This window comes from Anser cygnoides, chromosome 3, assembly GCF_040182565.1.
Source record: "Anser cygnoides isolate HZ-2024a breed goose chromosome 3, Taihu_goose_T2T_genome, whole genome shotgun sequence".
NCBI lineage: Eukaryota > Metazoa > Chordata > Aves > Anseriformes > Anatidae > Anser > Anser cygnoides.
The window spans coordinates 50919704-50939830 of record NC_089875.1 but is presented as its reverse complement, the minus strand read 5'-3'; the positions used below and the strand labels follow the sequence as shown (position 1 = coordinate 50939830).

The 20127-nt window shown below is 39.4% G+C and overlaps 1 protein-coding gene across 6 annotated transcripts in view; it reads right to left on the bottom strand.

Annotated features, from left to right (window-relative positions):
• Window positions 1-20127, bottom strand: part of UTRN (utrophin) — a 375635-nt gene that overhangs the window by 221094 nt on the left and 134414 nt on the right. For all 6 annotated transcript variants that reach the window (XM_066994161.1, XM_066994162.1, XM_066994163.1 and 3 more), the window contains 8 exons: window positions 17151-17301; window positions 15690-15865; window positions 14395-14530; window positions 12261-12410; window positions 10033-10117; window positions 8284-8489; window positions 4534-4651; window positions 1043-1248 (listed from right to left, as the gene is read on the bottom strand). In XM_066994161.1, coding sequence (XP_066850262.1) covers window positions 1043-1248; window positions 4534-4651; window positions 8284-8489; window positions 10033-10117; window positions 12261-12410; window positions 14395-14530; window positions 15690-15865; window positions 17151-17301 — 1228 coding nt within the window. The remainder of the gene's footprint in view (window positions 1-1042; window positions 1249-4533; window positions 4652-8283; window positions 8490-10032; window positions 10118-12260; window positions 12411-14394; window positions 14531-15689; window positions 15866-17150; window positions 17302-20127) is intronic.

Below are 20127 nucleotides of genomic sequence, written 5' to 3'. Positions count from 1 at the left end.
TAGGATATTTATAATGTACTTTGACCTTACAGAGTTTTGAATTCAGGATTATTTCTAAAAATACATACATATTTTTATCAGTTGTCGATTTTGATCTCTGTATGATTTATTCGGGTACAGGTCTACTTTCACTTACGAAAGCGAACAGGCAGACCTGATAGTCCATTTCCAATCCCTTGCTCATGTAGGGAAGGCAATGAAATTATGCAGTTTTACTGATTACTGCAATAGCCCTGGGCCAGTGAGGAATTCTCAGCACCATACTCCCTGGTTCTTTACATAGCCAGCTGCACCCCTGCATTGTCCCTTCATGAATGCATGTACGCATACACACATTTTAGAAGTCTAGTAAAGCCTGTTCTAAGTACTGCACCGATAAGAGCCCCCTCCTCAATGATTTGTCTCTTTAGTTCCCATCCTGAGACACCTACAGCCTGCCCTTTTTCAGACAGCCACCAGGACAAAGGACATCAGAGTTATTGATTTATCACAGCAGGTTTGCTGTGATATGAAAAGCAGCAAAGATTGCATGGGATTCAGGTGGGGGGAAAAAAAAAAAAAAAGAAGAAGAGTTGAATATGCTTGGCACCCTTCAGAAGTGAAATTCAGAATAATTTTAAATAAATTGGTCCATTCTTGGATTTATTAAACTATTGTTAATGGATTTCTATGGAATAATACATGCTACATTTTGTGGTTGCATAATTAAACTTTCACCAATGTGAATGCGAAAAATCATTTATTTGATGCTATACTGTACTCATTTCAACTACACTTATAAAAAGACACCCATGCATACATGCCACCTGTTCCCTTCCCAGAAAGCAATTCTCAGGAAGTCTGATTAAAAAAAGAAACACAGAAACAATTTAGAACATATCATGCTCAAAAAGACAGAACTGCCACATCAGTCTTATAACTAAATCTTACATTCAGTCATCAAATGAATCCAACAGCACAGGATTCAGTCTATTCACATAGACTGAGGAGTATGACGGGGGGAGGGGGGGGAAAGAAAAAACCATCTGTAGGATGGCCTTACCTTGTTATCTGCAATCTGTTTGGCAAGCACCTCTTTTGGGGCCTGCATGAGCATACGCAGACGGACCTCACACTGCTCCATGAGATGCTCCATTTCTTTCCTCCGCTCATCCCACTGGATGCTGTCCGTCAGCATGTACTTCAGCTGCTGCTGCCGCACCTCCACGCCATGCTGGGTATTGTCCCACTGGTTCTTTACCTTCTCCACTGCAGGCATCAACACAGAAAATCAAAAACTTGAGGCAACCAACTGAGTAGCCATAACTACTCTCAGGACAAAAGGACTCTACTTCTCAGGACAAAAGGCAATAACGTAACTCATTCTAAAGTACAGTCCTTTCAACATGCTGTATTTTAGTTCCCCGTGTAATTTGCACGTTCACACAAGCAAACAGAAAATGCAGGTGTTTGTCTCCCTCTTGTTTAAGCAGGTCAGTATAAAAGTAACAACTCCATTTCACAAACACAGCATGGGAAGCAGTTCTGCTGAGCTGCAGAGGTGCCACCGGCAGGGCCCCAAGGGAGCACTAGGGCAGAGGGAGGGCTGTGCCAGCAAGTCACCCTTGTGCACTTGCAACTTCAACCAGCACAAACAAATCTTGTTTAGATCTGGGCAGCTTATACAAAGTGAACTAAGATTTACTGCCCAGCGTATCTGTTGGAGGTAGTCTAGTGGCACCTGCACTACAGCACAGTGGCTAATGCAGAAACACTCTAGTAACAACCTACTTAAGCACTTTCATTCCACCACAGGTTTTTACAGGCTTATGTAGATTACACAACAGAGAAGTTATTGATCACACCCCATTTCCTTCAAGTATCACGTTCATGTCTCAATGAATAGACTTACATTAGACAATCAATAAATAAGCTTTAACCTTCAATAAACAAAGTGTGAAAAAGAAAACATGACAAAAGCCTAGAACAAAAAGAAATAGCGTCAGGGAAAGCAGGAAGTCCGACTGACAGAAAGAAATGAACAGCATCATATTTTTTTTCTTAATACCTACAGACCAATAAAAAAATTGTATCACTTGAGAGTCTACAGAGGTGGACGTAGGTCTTCCCTATTACCTGACATGACAGTTAGTAGCAATGCACTGTACCATCTGAACTAGAGTAAAAAAAGCAAATGTAAAAAAAGCAAACAAAAGTAAGCCAGCTTGTTTTTTTTTGGTTGGGAACATTTGTATTCTCAGCAGCAATGTATCAAATGTAATTATCCTACCAGTAAGTACGTCGTTTTACTTTATTAGAAAACTTACATACTTGATACTCAGGTCACTTTATTCCTCCATGAAGTTGCTTGAACTCTCCATGAAGTAAAAATGCCAAGGGCTGTGTAAACCACTTAAGAGAACTTTACCATTTACATTTTTTTAGATTTTTTTTTTAAACTTTAAACTTTTTACAAACATCCAAGGTCATTACAGCTGCCTAAGAAGATGTCTTTAAGAAATACATTCAATACATTCAACAATATTCTGTTTAGCTTCACAGAGCTCCTAGACTGAGGTAGTGAAGCCCCTTTGTCAAAGTGACTATAATTTTCAAGCATGATGTGGGTCATGGTGAATTGAATAAGAACTCAGGAAAAAGCTTCAGTACCCCAACAGCACATAAATATATATACACATGCATACACGTATATCTTTTTTAATTAAAGATGTTACTGTGTTGGATAAAGAGTATGTTCAAAGGAAACACTCAGCTGCTGGGAAAGATCACTGATTTCACCAAAACAGCAAAAGCAAAAACAGCAGGAGTGAAAAAAAGGGTATAACAATGCGTGCTGGGTGATGAACTGTAGAGAAGTCTCCTAAGCATTTAGGCTGTCCCCCACAAAGCTGGAAGGAAAAATATCCCCGAAAAACAGCTGTCTACAATAGCAACTTGGTTGAAATGGGTACATATTTGATAGTTCTATCATGTTATTATTAGTGAATAAATATTTCTTGATTGTGTTACAGATTTTTGCTTATATATGGACAGGTTAATCTTACTCTCTCTGCCTGGATTAAAACTCTTATCCACTCGGAGTTCCTAATGGAATTATCTACTGTTGACATATTTCCCTTCTCTTAATTCTCCACCAAAACAGGACAGAAACTGAAATTCTTGGTAACCTCAAGGATCTACCTGTGGCTTCGAAGTGGGAAATAACTCCTGATTAGATATTACTTTTAATTCCCCATAATTACGCAGTTATTGGGAAGGAAGTTCCAGAGAAGGAAACTTTTCTATGTCTGCGCTCCTAAATATCAGAGTAATTAGGCTTAATCTAATGACACATAGCATATTCACAGGAGTTTATAGAATTTGTATATTCCCCTCAGCACTTAAATAAGCTGCATAAAACAATCCTGATCTTCACTTTTCTTCAGAGTGAAGCAAACTGCTACTAAGCTCTTGTAACAAAATCACCCTTTACAAGCTTAAAGAAACCTTCAGTTCTTTCATGTTTCATAACAGGTAACAAAATCTTCACACACATCTGGAGTAGCTATTGGAAGCTTAATTCCTGGCAGTATACACAGCTTCTCTGCTTCCATCTTGGATGTCCATGACTATCAGGGAGCACAATGTAAGTTTTTAAAATACAGTCGCTTTATTCCTCATTCACCTTTTGTGAAGAATCAAGAATGTTTTGCAACTGACCCGATCTCCCCTCGTTGACTGACTCCACTGGATTACAAAAGCTGCTATTCTCCCCTGAGTTTCCACCTGAAACTCTGTTGGCTTTGTGAGCCCATTATTATCTTCAGCAAGCTCTATGGACACCAAAGAAATTAATGTAAATGTAGCAAAGAAAAATTACTTTGCAGAAAAAAGAAGATGGGGAAATACATATTTCCATTGTTCCATAGATTCTCTTTTCTTCTGTGATATTTCCTGCTGCATGAATTCTCTAGTCTTAGCAACTGGCAACGCCTTAGGAGTTCCAAGAATATTCTGTCCCTTGGTTTCTAATTGTGTCAGTTGTGTTTTCCTTCTGTTAAGTACCAGTAAAAGAAATTTTCACAGTATGTTTTTTTTTAAAGTACGTATCAGTGACTTAAAAGCTCTACTAACGCTCAGCCCAACGTTAGTCTCTTAAGACAACATATGCATGCTTTTTACTAACTGTCTAGTGTATCATAGCTCAGTAAAAATAAACACATTATTATCTCCTTTATATGAGGGAATAAAAAATCCTTACCCCTGGATCTGTCTGTCAAGTAACCCAAGTTTTTCATAAGATATTTTCAAATCCCAGCAAACATATTTACACTTATACCTCAAAAAAATTGCTAGTCAAGAAGAAAAGTAGCAATTCTTCTTCCAAGAATTTTCAGTAGACTGCTATACTGAAGCTATTTAATAGCTAAGTTTTCACGTGTTTTAAGGAAAACAACTTCAACTAGGATCAAAATCAAAAGCTTAGTAGAAAGATATGAAGATTATTTTACTGTCACAGAAACGTATTTGCAAACATGGAATGGAGGAACTTACATTTTTCTGTGATCACTGTTCTGATGTCTGAACTGGAAGTTTTATTTTTCAAATTTTGAGCCAATGTAAAAACAGAATCAAGCTGAGGGTGCCGCTGGTCCAAATCTGCTTTTGTTATCTGTTGAGAATTAGGATACAATTTTTAGATACAAAAAGCAGAACATAGTTAACAACAATATCTGTATTATTTATACCTAAAACAAAACACGTATGTCTTCAGAGACAGATGGCTATTCCATCACTATTACAACCCTTTAATTGTCACAGTATTATAACACTGCTTTAAAAGGCAAAAGTATTCTGACTTAAAACTGAAAATTCTGATGTAAAGGCTAACCTGTACAAACCACACAGATACCACAGTCATTGCAAAGTATTTTCTGGCATCTGGCCTCACCTCAAGTACTGTGTGCAGTTTTGGGCACCACAACATAAGAAGGACATAAAACTATTAGTGTCCAAAGAAGAGATATGAAGATGATGAAGGGTCTAATGGGCAAGATGTGTGAGGAGCAGCTGAGGCCCCTTGGTTTGTTCAGCTCAGAGCAGAGGAGGCTGAAGGCCTCATGGCGGCCTGCAGCTCCCTCACAAGGGGAGCAGAAGGGCAGGCGCTGAGCTCAGCTCTCTGGGGACAGTGACAGGACCTGAAGGAACAGCATGGAGCTGGGAGGTTCAGGGAGATATCAGGAAAAGGATCACCCTCTCAGTGAAGAACAGGCACTGGAACAGGCTCCCCAGGGAACTGGTTGTAGCACTGAGCATGCCAGAGTTAAAGAAGCATTTGGACAATGCTCTCAGACACAGGGTCTGGTTTTTGGGTAGTTCTGTGTAGAGCCAGGAGTAGGACTCAATGATTGCTGTAGGTCCCTTCCAACTCAGGATATTCTATGATTCTATCTGCTTTTCACTCTCCCACTTATTATTCTCTTACCGAGCTCTGATCTTTTATATATGCACACCATACAGATACACACATTTACAGGGAGAGGATAAAGGCTTGCCCTTATGGGGGACTTCAGCTTGCCAGACATCAACTGGGATTACCACACGGCCGACTGGAGCAGGTCCAGGAGGTTCCTAAAGCACCTCAATGATAACTTCTTGGTGCAGGTGCTAAGGGAGCCAACTAGGAAATGCGCCCTCCTAGATCTGTTGCTAGAGAACAGAGAGGGTCTTGTGGGGGACATGGCAATTGGCGGCCGTCTTGGTCACAGTGACCATGAAGTGGTTGAGTTTAAAATTTTTGGTGACAGAAGGAAAACTGCCACCAAAACTTCAGCCCTGGATATGGGGAAAGCAAACTTCAGGCTGCTCAGGGAACAAGTTAGCAAGGTCCCCAAACTGCTTTTGAAGGCGTTGGCATCCGTCAGTGCTGGTCAGTCTTTAAGCACTGCCTCCTAAAAGCACAGGATCAGGCAATTCCAAAATATTGAAAGTCAAGCAGGCTGGGCAGAAGGCCAGCCTGGCTGACCAGGGATCTTCTACTGGAGTTTAGGCAGAAAAAGAAAGTGTACGGCTGCTGGAAGGAGGGTCAGGCAACGTGGAAGGAATACAGGGACGCTGTTTGTGTTTGTAGGGACAGAAAAAAGCCAAAGCCCAATTAGAGTTGAAGCTGGCCAGGTCTGTGGGAGACAATAAAAAGTTGGTTTTTTTTTTTAAATATGTGAACAGAAAAAAGGGGACCAAAGACAACATCAGTCTTGATGCGGAAGGTCTCCTCACAGACAAGGACATAGGCAAAGCACAGACTTTTAATGCCTTCTTTGCCTCCATCTTCAACGCTGATGATGGGCTTTGGGACCCCGGGTGCCCTGAGCTGGAGGACCGTGACAGTGGGAATGACAAACTCCCAACCAACCCTGAACGTGTGCGGGATTTGCTGCTCCACCTGGATCCATACAAGTCCATGGGTCCAGACGGGATTCATCCCAGGGTGTTTAGGGAGCTGGCTGATGTCATTGCATGATCTCTCTCAATTATTTTTCAATGATCTTGGGAATCTGGAGAGGTCCCACTAGACTGGAAGATGGCAAATGTTGTACCAATTTTCAAGAAGGGCAAGAAAGACCCTGGCAACTACAGGCCTGTCAGTCTCTCTCACATCAGTGCCTGGTAAAATTATGGAGATTATCCTTGAAGTTATTGGAGCGCACCTTGGGGACAATGCAGTCATTGGTCCCAGCCAACATGGGTTCATGAGGGGTAGGTCCTGTTTGACTACCCCGATTTCCTTTTATGATCAGATCACCCACCTAGTCAATCAAAGGAAACCAGCTGATGTGATCTTTCTGGGTTTCAGTAAAGCTTTTGACACGGTTTCCCACAGGATCCTACTGGACAAAATGTCCAGCATAAAGCTGAACAAAAACATCATACGATGGGTGAGCAATTGGCTGACGGGCAGGGCTCAAAGGGTTGTGGTAAATGGGGCCACATCTGGCTGGTGGACGGTCACTAGTGGGGTCCCTCAAGGCTCCATTTTAGGGCCAGTCCTCTTCAATGTTTTTATAAATGATTTGGATGTAGGACTAGAAGGTTTTTTGAGCAAATTTGCTGACACTAAACTTGGAGGAGTTGTTGACTCTGTTGAGGGTGGAAAAGCCTTGCAGAGAGATCTGGACAGATTGGAGAGCTGGGCAATCACCAACTGCGTGAAGTTTAACAAAAGCAAGTGCCGGGTCCTGCACCTGGGACGCAGCAACCCTAGCTATACGTATAGACTGGGCGACGAGACGCTGGAGAGCAGCCCCCCCAGAGAGGGATCTCGGGGTTGTGGTTGACAGCAAGTTGAATATGAGCCAGCAGTGTGCCCCGGCAGCCAGGAGGGCCAACCGTATCTTGGGGTGCATCAAGCACGGCATTGCTAGTCAGTCGAGGGAAGTGATTGTCCCGCCATACTCTGCGCTGGTGTGGCCTCACTTCAAGTACTGTGTGCAGTTCTGGGCACCACAGTACAAAAAGGACATGAAACTGTTGGAGAGTATTGAGAGGAGGGCTACGAAGACGGTGAAGGGCCTAGAGGGGAAGACGTATGAGGAGCGGCTGAGGTCACTTGGCCTGTTCAGCCTGGAAAAGAGGAGGCTGAGGGGAGACCTCATTGCTGTCTACAGATTCCTCATGAGGGGGAGTGGAGGGGCAGGCGCCAACCCGTTCTCTTTAGTGACCAGTGATAGGACCTGAGGGAATGGTGGCAAGCTGTGACAGGGGTGGGTCAGGCTGGATATCAGGAAGAGGTTCCTCACTGAGAGGGTTGTTGCGCACTGAAACAGGCTCCTCAGGGACATAGTCATGGCACCAAGCCTGTCAGAATTCAAGAAGCGTTTGCACTGTGCTGTTAGTCATATGGTCTGAATTTTTGGGTAGACCTGTGCGGAGCCAGGAGTTGCACTCGATGATCCTTGCAGGTCCCTTCCAACTCGGGATATTCTATGATTCTATGATCATGTTATTCTATAAAATTACAAATTACACTGCATACCCACAGGAAGTTGTAGTTATCCAAACATTCCTAAAAAGATGACATTTGTAGGAGTTCTTCAAAAAAATAGTAGTGCTGTCTACCTCACATCTTGCTCACAAAGGCAGGCAAGGAATTAACAGGAAATGGTAGAGAGGAGAGGAGTGTAATATCAACAGTTTTTAAAGTATAATTTGCAGGTTAAGCATTTACTGCAGTTTCTTTAAAAAAATTATTAGCCTGTACATTCAGTAAAGAAATTACAAGTGTCTAGTCATCACTAAAACACATACTTTCATTCGTGCAATAGTCCGGCTGATCTCTTCAGCATTTCCCACAGTGACTATGTTTGACTTGAGCATCTGGTCAATCAATACCAACCAGTCAGCCAGCTCTGTTGTAGTTTTATCCAGATCAGCAGGTGCAGAAAGTTCCAAACCCTGCTGAGTCTGAACAGGAATTTCCATTGAAGATGATAATAGCACCACCTTTTGGACATCTGAAACAGAGTTTGGGGTTTTTGTTAAAGAAAAAAATAATGGCCACAAGTACAATTTCAGGATTTTTTTTTTTGTAGTTTCTATGAATATGCAACAGCATCTACAAAAAACGCATAGCAAAATTTGTATTTGAGGCTTTCTAACCACAAGAAACTAAGTCACCACAATGTTATTTATTTTTTTGTGAAGTTACGATTTAATTGCATGCCGAGAGTCACTCAAATGAGTCACTCGCAACACAAATGAGAAGAAAACTTGCAGAAGCAAAACACCATTAACTCTAACAGAGTGAAGCTAAATCCTCTTCGACGTGAATGGGAATTGATGTCTATTAAGCATACAAAACAATTATTTCACTTATGGTAAATGTCTAAAATTGTCTTCCTCACTTTTGTATTATGTGGCAGAAAGGTTTTCCCATTCTTGACTCAGAATTCACTTAAGCACAAATATGTCAAGTTACTACAATAAATGCTCCATGGACTTGGCAATACACAGCTGTCCTAAAAACGGACAGATGTCCCCTAGCTCAGCCCCACCCTTTCTATATGTTCAACCTGACACTGTAAAGAAGCAAGGAGAAATAAGCTCCAGCAAAACACCAAGTTAAATCAAGCTGGAGCATAAATATTACACGCTTGCCTCAATCAAAGACAGAAGTTTTACTTAAGAAATAGCCTGAATGAAAGGGAAACAAGCTGAATCAGAGTCTTGAAAGTCTTAAATAAAAGTTGCTTGTCCTCCTTGAACTTTTTTTGGTGCTGCTGAATTAAATATATATATATGTATGTATGTATGTATACACACACACACAGACAATTTACTGAAGTTCAAGATGTTTTGTTTTTTTTCTTCAGGCAAAGATTGTCTTTTTACCTGATTTTATAAAATGGAGACCTGGGCATCTTGTTTACACTGTATCTGCTGATCTGCCTCCAATAGCTTTTGAAAAGATTGCCAGTATTAGTGTCCAACACAAGAACACATTTTCCGACAGCTTCCCTTATGGGGTTCAGGAAAATAACTTGATAGTAGATGAGAAAAGACCTACCTGTGCCCATACTGAGCCAAAAGATGCAGAATTACATTTATAGGACTGCAGAAAATCTGGATGCAGGAGATATTACAGAAGTGCTTAGCTGTAGGGAAAGTTTCTATAGGGCCTCAGTTACTAAAAGGCATGACCGCAATGTACAAATCTACTGGAAAACAATCTGTCACAAACAGAGATAATTTGGCTTTTTTTTTCCTGTATGTAGTACACTGGCTCCTGATGAGGACACTTAAGTTTTACTAAGCCATTCTTTCAACACATTTAGGGGAACGACAAAGAACACCCCCAAAACCTGAGTGCCTTTTTTACTGCCCAGATGGTTCCTATCTCTCCTACTAACATGAAGGTAGGCCCACGTGACGGGTAACATTTCTTATTTCCACCTAAGTTCACAGGAAGGTTTTCCTTTTTAGATTGCTGTTAGAAAAAAAATCATCCAAGGATTAAACTCAAAACAACTAAGCAAAACAGAAGGACCGGTCACTCACCAGAAGGCTTCGTCTGTGAAACAAGATGAGTCTGCCCAACAAACGCCTCTAGTTCTCTCAGTCTGTCAGGCACTTCTCTGAACACCTACAGTCCAGCAGAGAGAACAAAAACAGTAAGGAAAATCTATATTAATAACAAAAAATTGTGTATTACAACACACAAAATGTTCTATATCACATTTGCTACAACAGTATGTTTCATATTTCATTGAAGTTTTTCAGAATATAACTTTAAAGAAATAAAAATGCCAAGAGGTACTCAGTGTGTTTGTTATTCCAAAGTTTTCCAGTGCCTTACCTAAATCTTGGAGAAATAAATGAAGTTTTTAGATAGACCGTTTGCGTGGATTTTACTGCCTAGGTAACAAAGCTATGACTCATTATTTGAGTACACTTCAAATGAATTATGATGTTTTGCTGTCATCACCAACAGAAAAGTAGAGAAATAGGTAATTAATAACAAAAAAAAGTAACCCTATTGTAGTGAAAATAAATTGGCTTGCAGTTTCTAGAAGTGAGTGACTGAAAAGCAATATACAAAGGAAAAAATAAAACCCCTATTTTCCATGTCTGGCTGGGTTAAAAAACAAAATTTAAAAATATCAAAAGCCCAGCAAATTCTTACCTCCCTTATACATACTATAAATCCCAAATAATTCTATGCCTTTTTTCACCTGGCTCTCCAAGCTCCACTTGAAAAAAAAAAATCCAATTTTCTTTAACCAATGAGTTCTTTTCTTCTGTTAGGTCAGTATGTGAGATCAAATTGGTTCAGTTCACTACAGTGTTTAATTTACACCATCTATTTTCAAGAAGAATCCCAGACACACTCAACTGAGGATTTTCTCAAGGAGCTTTACCTCAGCTTCGTTTTCCTCTTAGCAGCTGCAAATATTCAACTTTCCTATAAAGTGAAGATTTATTGTGACACTCTCAATTTCAAACTAATGCTAGTGTTTGACTCAAACAAGTGAAATTGGCTGGATGGCCACGTTCATAGAGTTGCAGACACTGGCTTGATGTCCAGGTGAAAACCAGTGATGAGTGGTATCCCTCAGGGGTCTGTATTGGGATTGATACTATTTAATACACCTTTGTCAGCAACATGGACAGTGGGACTGAGCGCACTGTCAGCAAGTTTGTGGATGACGCTAAGTTGAGTTGCACAGTCAACATGCTGGAGGGAAGGGATGCCATCCAGAGGGACTCTGACAGGTTGGCCTGTGTGAGCCTCATGAAGTTCAACAAGGCCAAGTACAAGGTCTGCACCTGGGCTGGGGCAATCCCAATCATGAATACAGGCTGGGCAATGAGTGGATTAAGGGAAGCCCTGTGGAGAAGGAGTTGGGGGTACTGGTGGAGGGAAAACTGAACCTGAGCTGAGTTTGCACCAGCAGCCCAGAATGCCAACTGTATCCTGGGCTGCAACAAAAGAAGTGGAGTACCGCATCCAACTCTGGGACGCCCAGCACAGGAGAGACATGGAACAGTTCAAATGGGTCCGAAGAGGTCCATGAAGATAATCAGAGGGCTGGAACACCTCTTCTGTAATGAGATGCTGAGATAGATGGCATTATTTAGCCTAGAGAAGAGAAGGCTCTGAGAAGACCCTACAGCAGCCTTCTAGTACTTAAAGGTGGCCTACAGAAAAGATGAGGAGAGACTCTTTATCAGGGAGCATAGTGAAAGGACAAGGGGGTAACAGTTTTAAACAAAAAAAATTAGGTTTAGATTAGACAGTACAAAGAAATTCTTTACACTCTTTACTAGAGTGTGAGGCACTGGAACAGGTTGCCCAGAGAAGTCATGGATGCCTCAATCCCTGGAAATATTTAAGGCCAAGTTGGATCATGCTTTAGGCAACTTTAACTGCTATTCCTGCCGATCAGAGGAGTTGGAACTAGATCATCTTCAAGGTCTGTTCCAAACCAAACCATTCTATAATTCTATGACTGTAAATATTTTTAACTCAGCTGTTTGAAAGAAAGTCAATACAAAAAACACCCTTAATTAAAAACTAAATTAAACCAACTTATTCTGATGGAAAAAATGTCCACAAGGGTTTTGATATGGACATGGATTAAGAATTCCCGCCTGGGAGACCATTCCGTCAACACACATGCACAGCTTCCAAGACATTTTACATGTCACACATACATGTGAAACCAAAACCCTAAGTACACCACTGTATTTTCAGCCTCAGGTAAAAATGCCGAAGAAATGCATACCTTATTCCATCTCACATTGAGGGACTGCAGGCTATCAGAAAGTTTGTTTTTCTCCTGAAGACTGACATTTTTATCCAGAATAACTTCAGGTTCAGTTCTGTTCAACCATTCCAGTTTGTCTCCCTGTACTTCCATCTCTTCATTTAAGACCTAAAACGGACAGAAGAGTTTTGGACTGAAGCCAAAACACACACATGCTTAAACAGTAACAGGCAAAAAAGTTTTCCTTTTACTCCAATATTTAGAATTTTCCCTTGAAATGTGTGACAAAAAAGTGTGTTTTATGTTTGTTTTTGATTCTATGCTATGTTTGGAAATTTTATTGAAACATCAACACTTTTTGCTAACTGGAAAACACCCATAAAGCTACAAATATAATAGCCAAGGTACCTACACAGCCTCATATCACACACAGTGATTCTCATCTCACAAGATGCTTCTGTTTGATCACCTCTGGATGTACCATGTATCCAAAATGCTACATGTTGTCAACCAAAATTATTGCCTGCCATAGTTTAAAAAAAATAAAACCTAAGGGCCCACTCCTGTTACACAAGTACATGGTAGATCACTACCATCACAAGGTAATTTCTTCTCAACAAAATGTACTCTAAAGATATTTAAAAACTAAACATAACCTTACAATTTGATTTTGATCAACTTCCCAAAGTCATCTTTCTCTTTAAAGATGAAAGTACAGGATAGATCCTACAAAAAGAAGGTTATGCTTGGATGCACTTCCCATGAACTTTAACATAATTATGCTATTATTTGCCCATAGACCAAAAGCACTGTGGAGCAGAAATCACAAATTTTGTCTTTAAGCACTGGAATAAACAAATTACAATAGCAAGTATACATTACGCCTATCCACTCCAATATAGTGCCTTTACTAAGTTTTCAAGGGTTTATTTTTTTTAAAAGTGGGTGTTTTTTGATTTTTTTTCCCTTCCATATACTATAACCTCTTAGGTGTTTCAGAACCTTTATTTAGAAATCTCCTTGTCATTCCCATATTGTAATTATTCCTGACTGATCAGTTAACATCTGTTATTTCCACTTCCCCAATAGTACCTTTTAATAATAGCTCATCTCCCTTTTTTTTTTTTTTATCTTGTCATCACTGGGTCTGTTCTCATTGTTCTTTATTTGACTGGACAAAACAAGGTGAGCTCTCCGAGTTTCTTTACATATGAGGAGTTCATGCTCCTGAATAGCCCAGTAATCTCACCAGTAGCTTTCTACTGCGAACTCACCTTCCCTTAATATGCATAACCGTAATCCCATGCAACGTTCCTGCCGTAGTAGGGCTGAATACGGCACTTAGTAACTGTCAGTGTTTCTCTAGCAAATTTCCCCCCCATCTCCCCTTAATCTAGTTCTACCTTTCACTTCAGGCATCTACGTTAAGGTGGACCACAAGAAAAAAATAAATTTTCATGAAAGCTAGTTAGCCACTACTCATTTGATATAAAAGACCGAACTTGTTTAGGCAAACAACAGCAACTAATTTACATCATTTATACACATTTGTTGTAATTTGAAGGTTTTCCACCCAATTTTATCTAGCAGTAGACTTTTTTTTATATTATTCATTAAAAAAAAAAAAAAGAGTAAAGCAGGTTTGTGAGACTGACTATTCCTCCCATTCTTTCTAGGATTCCAGAAGCATTCTCTTTCACCCATCCTAGAACCGAAGTTATTTTGCTGTCAAAGCCAGACACAAACAGGAAAAATACAAATGCGCATATGCATCTAAGTAACACAAAATGACCAAAATCTTTACAAGACTAAACAGCAGGTTAAATAAAATCTTAAACATGCAACACAAAGTATTAAAGCTGCCCAGTAAACTGACAATGGCGCATGCTCACCCATCTTAGAAACTTGACGGTTTCTATTGGCTTTTTGCTGAAGTTTTCACAAGGATTAAGTAGACTTGTAGATATCACCCTGAGTAAAATTCCACTTAATAATTGTATCGGTTTTATATTTATTTCTCATTTTCTGAAACAGCCACCATCATCTGGCTAGATAACGTAGTTATCAACTTGACCTGACTTCATTATTGAGATGCTCCTTGCTTGGGTAAGTCAAACACACATGCATACACACAGACACTAATGGATCTTACCTGTATTTCTCGCAAGTTTTCTTCATGGTTGAATGTAAATCTCGTGTCCAGAGCATTCTCTGCATTTTCCAACCAGCAACGCAGCTCATCGAGCTTCTTTCTGTAATCTATCAACTGCTGATTCTCTCCTTTTAGCCTTAAAAATGAAAACAAAAAATCCACCTGCACTTCTGCAGTGAACATGGCATGCCATTCCTGCATCTGATTAACAGTTGCGTGTTTTTCAGTTGCCAGATAACTTTAAAGAATTAATTCTAGTCACATCATTAAAATGCTACATACTTTCAAAATAATACTACCACCTTAAGAATAGATAAATTTCAGTTCCAAAGTCACAAAATGGACTTTTAAAAGTCTGTAGCAAACATTAAACGTGAGTGACAGTAATGACAACACTTTCAGGCCTAATCATTTAAAGCCACAATAAGACCAATGTTTGTGAAAATATCAGAAATGTCCCTAGACCTTCCAAGGGAAAAAAAATCCCTAAATCACACATAGCTTTAATAGAACTTCTCAAACTAAAATAATTACAAAAAATCTTATTCTGTTCTTCAATGTATCACAAAATATTAAAATATGTATCTATATGACCATATTAATAACTCCAAAAATAACTATCCGTTCCAGGGATTTATCGCAATAGATTTCTTTAACATTGAGAATTGAGGGGAGAACCTTGTATTCTCAGGTACACTGAAAATGTGTGTATTCATCTCAGAAAACTTTGCACTTCGATCTTCTGAAGGAAATTTAAGACTTCTTTTCACAAGTGATCTTCATTTTGTTCAGAATATACCTAGTCAGCTTAATTAAACTGTAGTAAACACAAACCTAAAGCTTTTGTTTTGTAGTATTGTTCTTGAACTCCATAATTCAGTTGTTTTAACTAGCCTATCTTTGACAATGCAAAAGCAGAAATCAAGGCAATGTACTTACAGTTCAGCTTCAGCCAGAGAAACTAGATGTGTGTTCCTTCCAAAAAAACTGTCTGGCTTAGCAATGAAATGATTGTGAAAACAAAGGAAAATATTAAGAGTTTCTGTGGTTTTCATTCGGTGGGTTGTGTTAAACACTGACTTACTAGGCAGTAAATTGCAGCTGCATTTATGAGGAATCTGTTCTAGGAGATGGTTCAAATCAAACAATAAAAAGAGGTCTGAATGTCAGGAAAATGTAAATTAATGGCAGCATGCCATAGAATGCGCTACCCCTCCTACTCTCCTAGAGTCTTCTAAATGAGATTCTCCTCATCGCATCTGGTTAGACATCCAAATTTCTGATTAACTTATTACCTCTGCTGTCTATCCATGACCTCCGCAGTGATTGCTTTCCAGCGCCTATTCAGACCTGCCAGCTTCTCCTGCAGGAAGCTCCCATCTGTAGCAGAGAGTTTCTGTATGATCCCTTCCCCAGTTCTGTTCAATGCCGAAACACTGGTCTGATGGCTGCTGACTCCCTCTTCAAGTTCCTGTCAAAAGCATAAAAGTGACACAGAATTTTATTACTGACCTGAAGCGACTTTGATCTGTGGTTCATAACATGCAGAATGAATCCTGGGTACGTATTATTTTACTGGAACAGGCACTTAAAGCCATCTCACTTAAAATTGGATGCTGTTGATTTACGTAATTAAAAGTCTGTTGTTAAATCTGGTTTAATTTTCTAATGAGCGTCATAAAAAGAGGTAATGATACATAATAGGCTGCTGAATACTACTTAGGATCACAAGAATTCATTTAATCCAGTGTCAGAATTCACACTCACTTTTGATTCCTTTCCTTTTAATGTACAGCACTTTCTAGTACTGCTAACAGATGGTGAGAATTTTTTTAAGCACTTCTTCTCATAAGCCATGGCCATGACTATTTCTATAACTTAATGGTATTTTAGCTAGGATAATTATATCTATGCTCCCCAGACATGACAACAAATCCATGAAACTGAAGGAAGTCAGAAGTTGTCAGAATCAAACCTTCAAATATCCTTAACAACCATAAAAAGCTTACATTGTTAGTACAAATATCTCTGCAGCTAGGATAGAAAAAAGGTAATTCAAGAAAGAGACAGGAAATGCCCTAGAAAAAAACTCCAAGCAGTAACAAGGATAAATACAAACTGTACGTTAGGATAACACTTGGATAGCCATTTCTCACAAAATAAAAATAATATGTGATTCTTAAACTTATGTTTTCTTCCCTTTATTTAACAGGGTGTAGTTTAGTTAAACAGAAAAGCCTGCTCTTCTATAACGAGGATCCAGAGAAATGTCAGGGAATTAAATTGTAGAATTGAAGTCTGAAACAGTCAAATCTATGGCACCCATAACTGAAATTTTCTAATTTTCTGGATTACTTATATGAAGCAGGATCTTGAAAATTAATTAGTTTAAAAATATATAATTTGGTAAGTTATAATTGACCATAATTGGGTTCTTTTTTCTTTAATTATGAGTAGGAAGTAAATGAAATAATGTGCTGCATTTCTTAACTGATTAACATAATTTTAAAGCTGTAACGAAACAACAAAAATTATGCCAACATTTGCATTATCAAATTATCTCAAAACCTTCCACAATAGGAGTCATCATACTATAAGCTGGAGTCTTGATCTTCCCCATGAATCATTTTAAACTGGAATTGAAAATTACATAATTGCACGGTCTTAACAGTAGACATCTACATAGAAAACTACAGTTTCAGACAAAAAAATGTAGATTTTCCAGCTTGCCCAGTTTCTGGGCATATTGTACGTACCTGCTGATGCAGCCCAGCTGTCTGCAGATCCAGGCTGCCATCTGGACCATGGGCATCAGCTAATAACCCTTCGGCTTCCGTTATCCACTGGGAGAGGTCATTGAGATCACAGTGGAACTGCCTCCACGCTTCAATCGCTCTATCAAAGCAACTGTTTGAAAACAAAGTGTTGAAAAATTATCCAAATGTTTCAGTGGAAAAAAAAATAAGATTTCCGTTCTAGTGATATTTAAGAATTCCATACAACTTGCCTTGCGTAACAGAAAGACTAGCATATAGCTTGGATAATCAAGTCCCAGTACTGAGGGCTCCCTGACGTAGTATTAGCTGGTAAAAGCCCACAGCACAAACTGTCATTAACCCCCAGCTAAAGGAAAAAAGGCAGTCCTAAGTGAACTTTTGTTTCTATCACTTAGAAAAATAAAGATTGACTAGCTGCAACAAATTGGTCTGCAGAACCTTTTTTCTTTATTATAAAGCAGTTCGGATATCAGACAGCACGAAACATGAAATATGATTAATCGCTCAGATCATTTTTTTTTTCTAATTTATAAACTGTGCAGTGCTAGTGCCTGGAATTTAATAAGTGAAAGGTGATTTTGACTATACAGAACTGACTGTATTACCAGTAGACCTGCACAAGTAGTTCTCCTATAATTGAATCCAACGATTTCCCATGCATTCTGCTATTATTACCGTATTTGCAGCCTCAAATTAATGTGCGGCTTAACTCAAAGGGTAACATTTTCAAGTATGGAAAAGGCTGAATTGCTATAGTCAGAAAGTTGTTTTTAATTAAGTGAGAGGTCTACAATGTTAACAAACCAACAAACAACAGTCCGTGAACATTAAATAAGAAAACCATGTCAGAAAGGTATAGCGAGAGACTCGTTTTCAATTTATTGATCCCTAACAAAACGTTAGCAATTACAGAACAAATAGGACAGATGTCTCAAGAGACTCAAGACAAAACATGAGACCTACATCAACTCTTGCAGACTAGATAGTATCCCATTCCCCAGTAATAAAAACAGCTTTCTTTAATGACATAGGAGGCCAAGTGTCCTGAGAATCAGAGGGTCCTTGCTGATGTGAGGGGAGGAAAGACCTCATCTGCAGCCCATTACTTTTTTTCTTAAACAATTTCAACAGCAAAGACTCCAGGGTTACTGTGTAGATACAAATGTAATCTGAACTTAGCAGTATAACAACAAATGTATCTGAAATCAGGCTTGAAAGAGCTATGTTGCATTTATTTTCTTCACTAGTTAAATTCAGCAATCCCAGAGTTCTAATGAGATTATTTTCATCAAAATTGTTATCTCGTTTTTATCAAGGATTATCCGTATTTCCTGGTACGTACAGGGCTTTTTTTTTTATTGTTATCATTCTTCACACGGACTTATTCTAATAAAGAAGAAAGCCTAAGAAAATCTCTACATCATTTTTTCTGACCCTATTTCCTAGTTATACCACTTCAGCTACTTACGCATACCTCAGCGCAATACATTAGACCAATCTGTAGATTGACCCCCAATCTCATTCTCCTTTAACTTCTCAGCTACATTTTACAAGCTTTAACTGAACATATTGTCTCAGGATTGTATCTAATTTCACACTTAATGAGAAGAGATATTCACAGAATCATAGAACATCCCGAGTTGGAAGGGACCCATAAGGATCATCAAGTCCAACTCCTGGCACCGCACAGGTCTACCCAAAAGTTCAGACCATGTGACTAAGTGCACAGTCCAAACGCTTCTTAAATTCAGACAGGCTTGGTGCTGTGACTGCTTCACTGGGGAGCCTGGTCCAGCGTGCGACCACCCTCACGGTGAAGAACCTCTTCCTGATGTCCAGCCTAAACCTCCCTTGCCTCAGATTAACACCGTTCCCGCGGGTCCTATCACTGGTGATAACAGAGAATAGGTCACCTGCCTCTCCACTCCCCCTCGCGAGGAGGTTGTAGACTGCGATGAGGTCTCCCCTCAAATTCTAAGCACTTGAGATAGTTTAAAAGAATACTTTAATGGCTTCCTTCACAATGAACATTTCTGGGGGAGTTTGGCGCACATGACTTTTTCCAGAATCTAGAATTTTAAAATTTTACAAGGAGAACATTGAAGATACAAAGCTTTAACTCCTGCAGTTTCCATTTCCTGCCTACAGCTCCGACAGCATTTTGCGCACCCAGCTGAAGTTTCTGGCTCCCGTTTTGAGCCAGACACACCTGCTGCTGTTTCGCCACACAGACTGCCTCAGCTGAAAGATTAAAGCCCCAAAGTCCTGTCACTACAGCACCAAGATTTAGCTACATCCAGCCTCCTCGAAGGGAAGGCCTTACTTCCTAACCACAGCTCATTCCCAAACTACCAGCGCTTGTAGCTCTGGTGGAAAGCCTATGGCAGAAGCAGCAGAACAAGCAAACCAGCATTGTTTCATACAGCTCAACGAGTCGTTAGGTCTGTACATATACAGACACACACACACAATCACATACAAAAAGAAACCACACGTTTTATTTTACATGTGTTTAACTTAAACTGGAGTCAATCGGATTTAGTTGAGCCCTTAAAAGCCTTGCTAAATGCAGTTGAATTAAACTTGTTTGGCTATATCTGAGCTTTTATACAAGGTTTAACTACTTAGCTGGTACTCAATCACAAAATCATTACCACTTCTGAATACTAAATCAGTCTTTTGCAAAAGACTTCAGATGCTGTTTCTATTAATTCTGCCAAAATCTCCATGCACCCCAGAAATAGGAAAAAGCCAGAGGTTATTAAGGAGATGGAGTTTTCTAGTCTTCTTTCTTATACTTAGGGCAAGAATGGAAAAAACAAGGACTTTTAGTTTAAAATAAAACAAACAACAACAACAACAAAAAATAAACAGTAACTTCTCAATAACAGAAAAGGTTTAGGAATACTAATACCAAAATAGTGTTTTAACATCGATGCTAAAACTGTCTTCATTA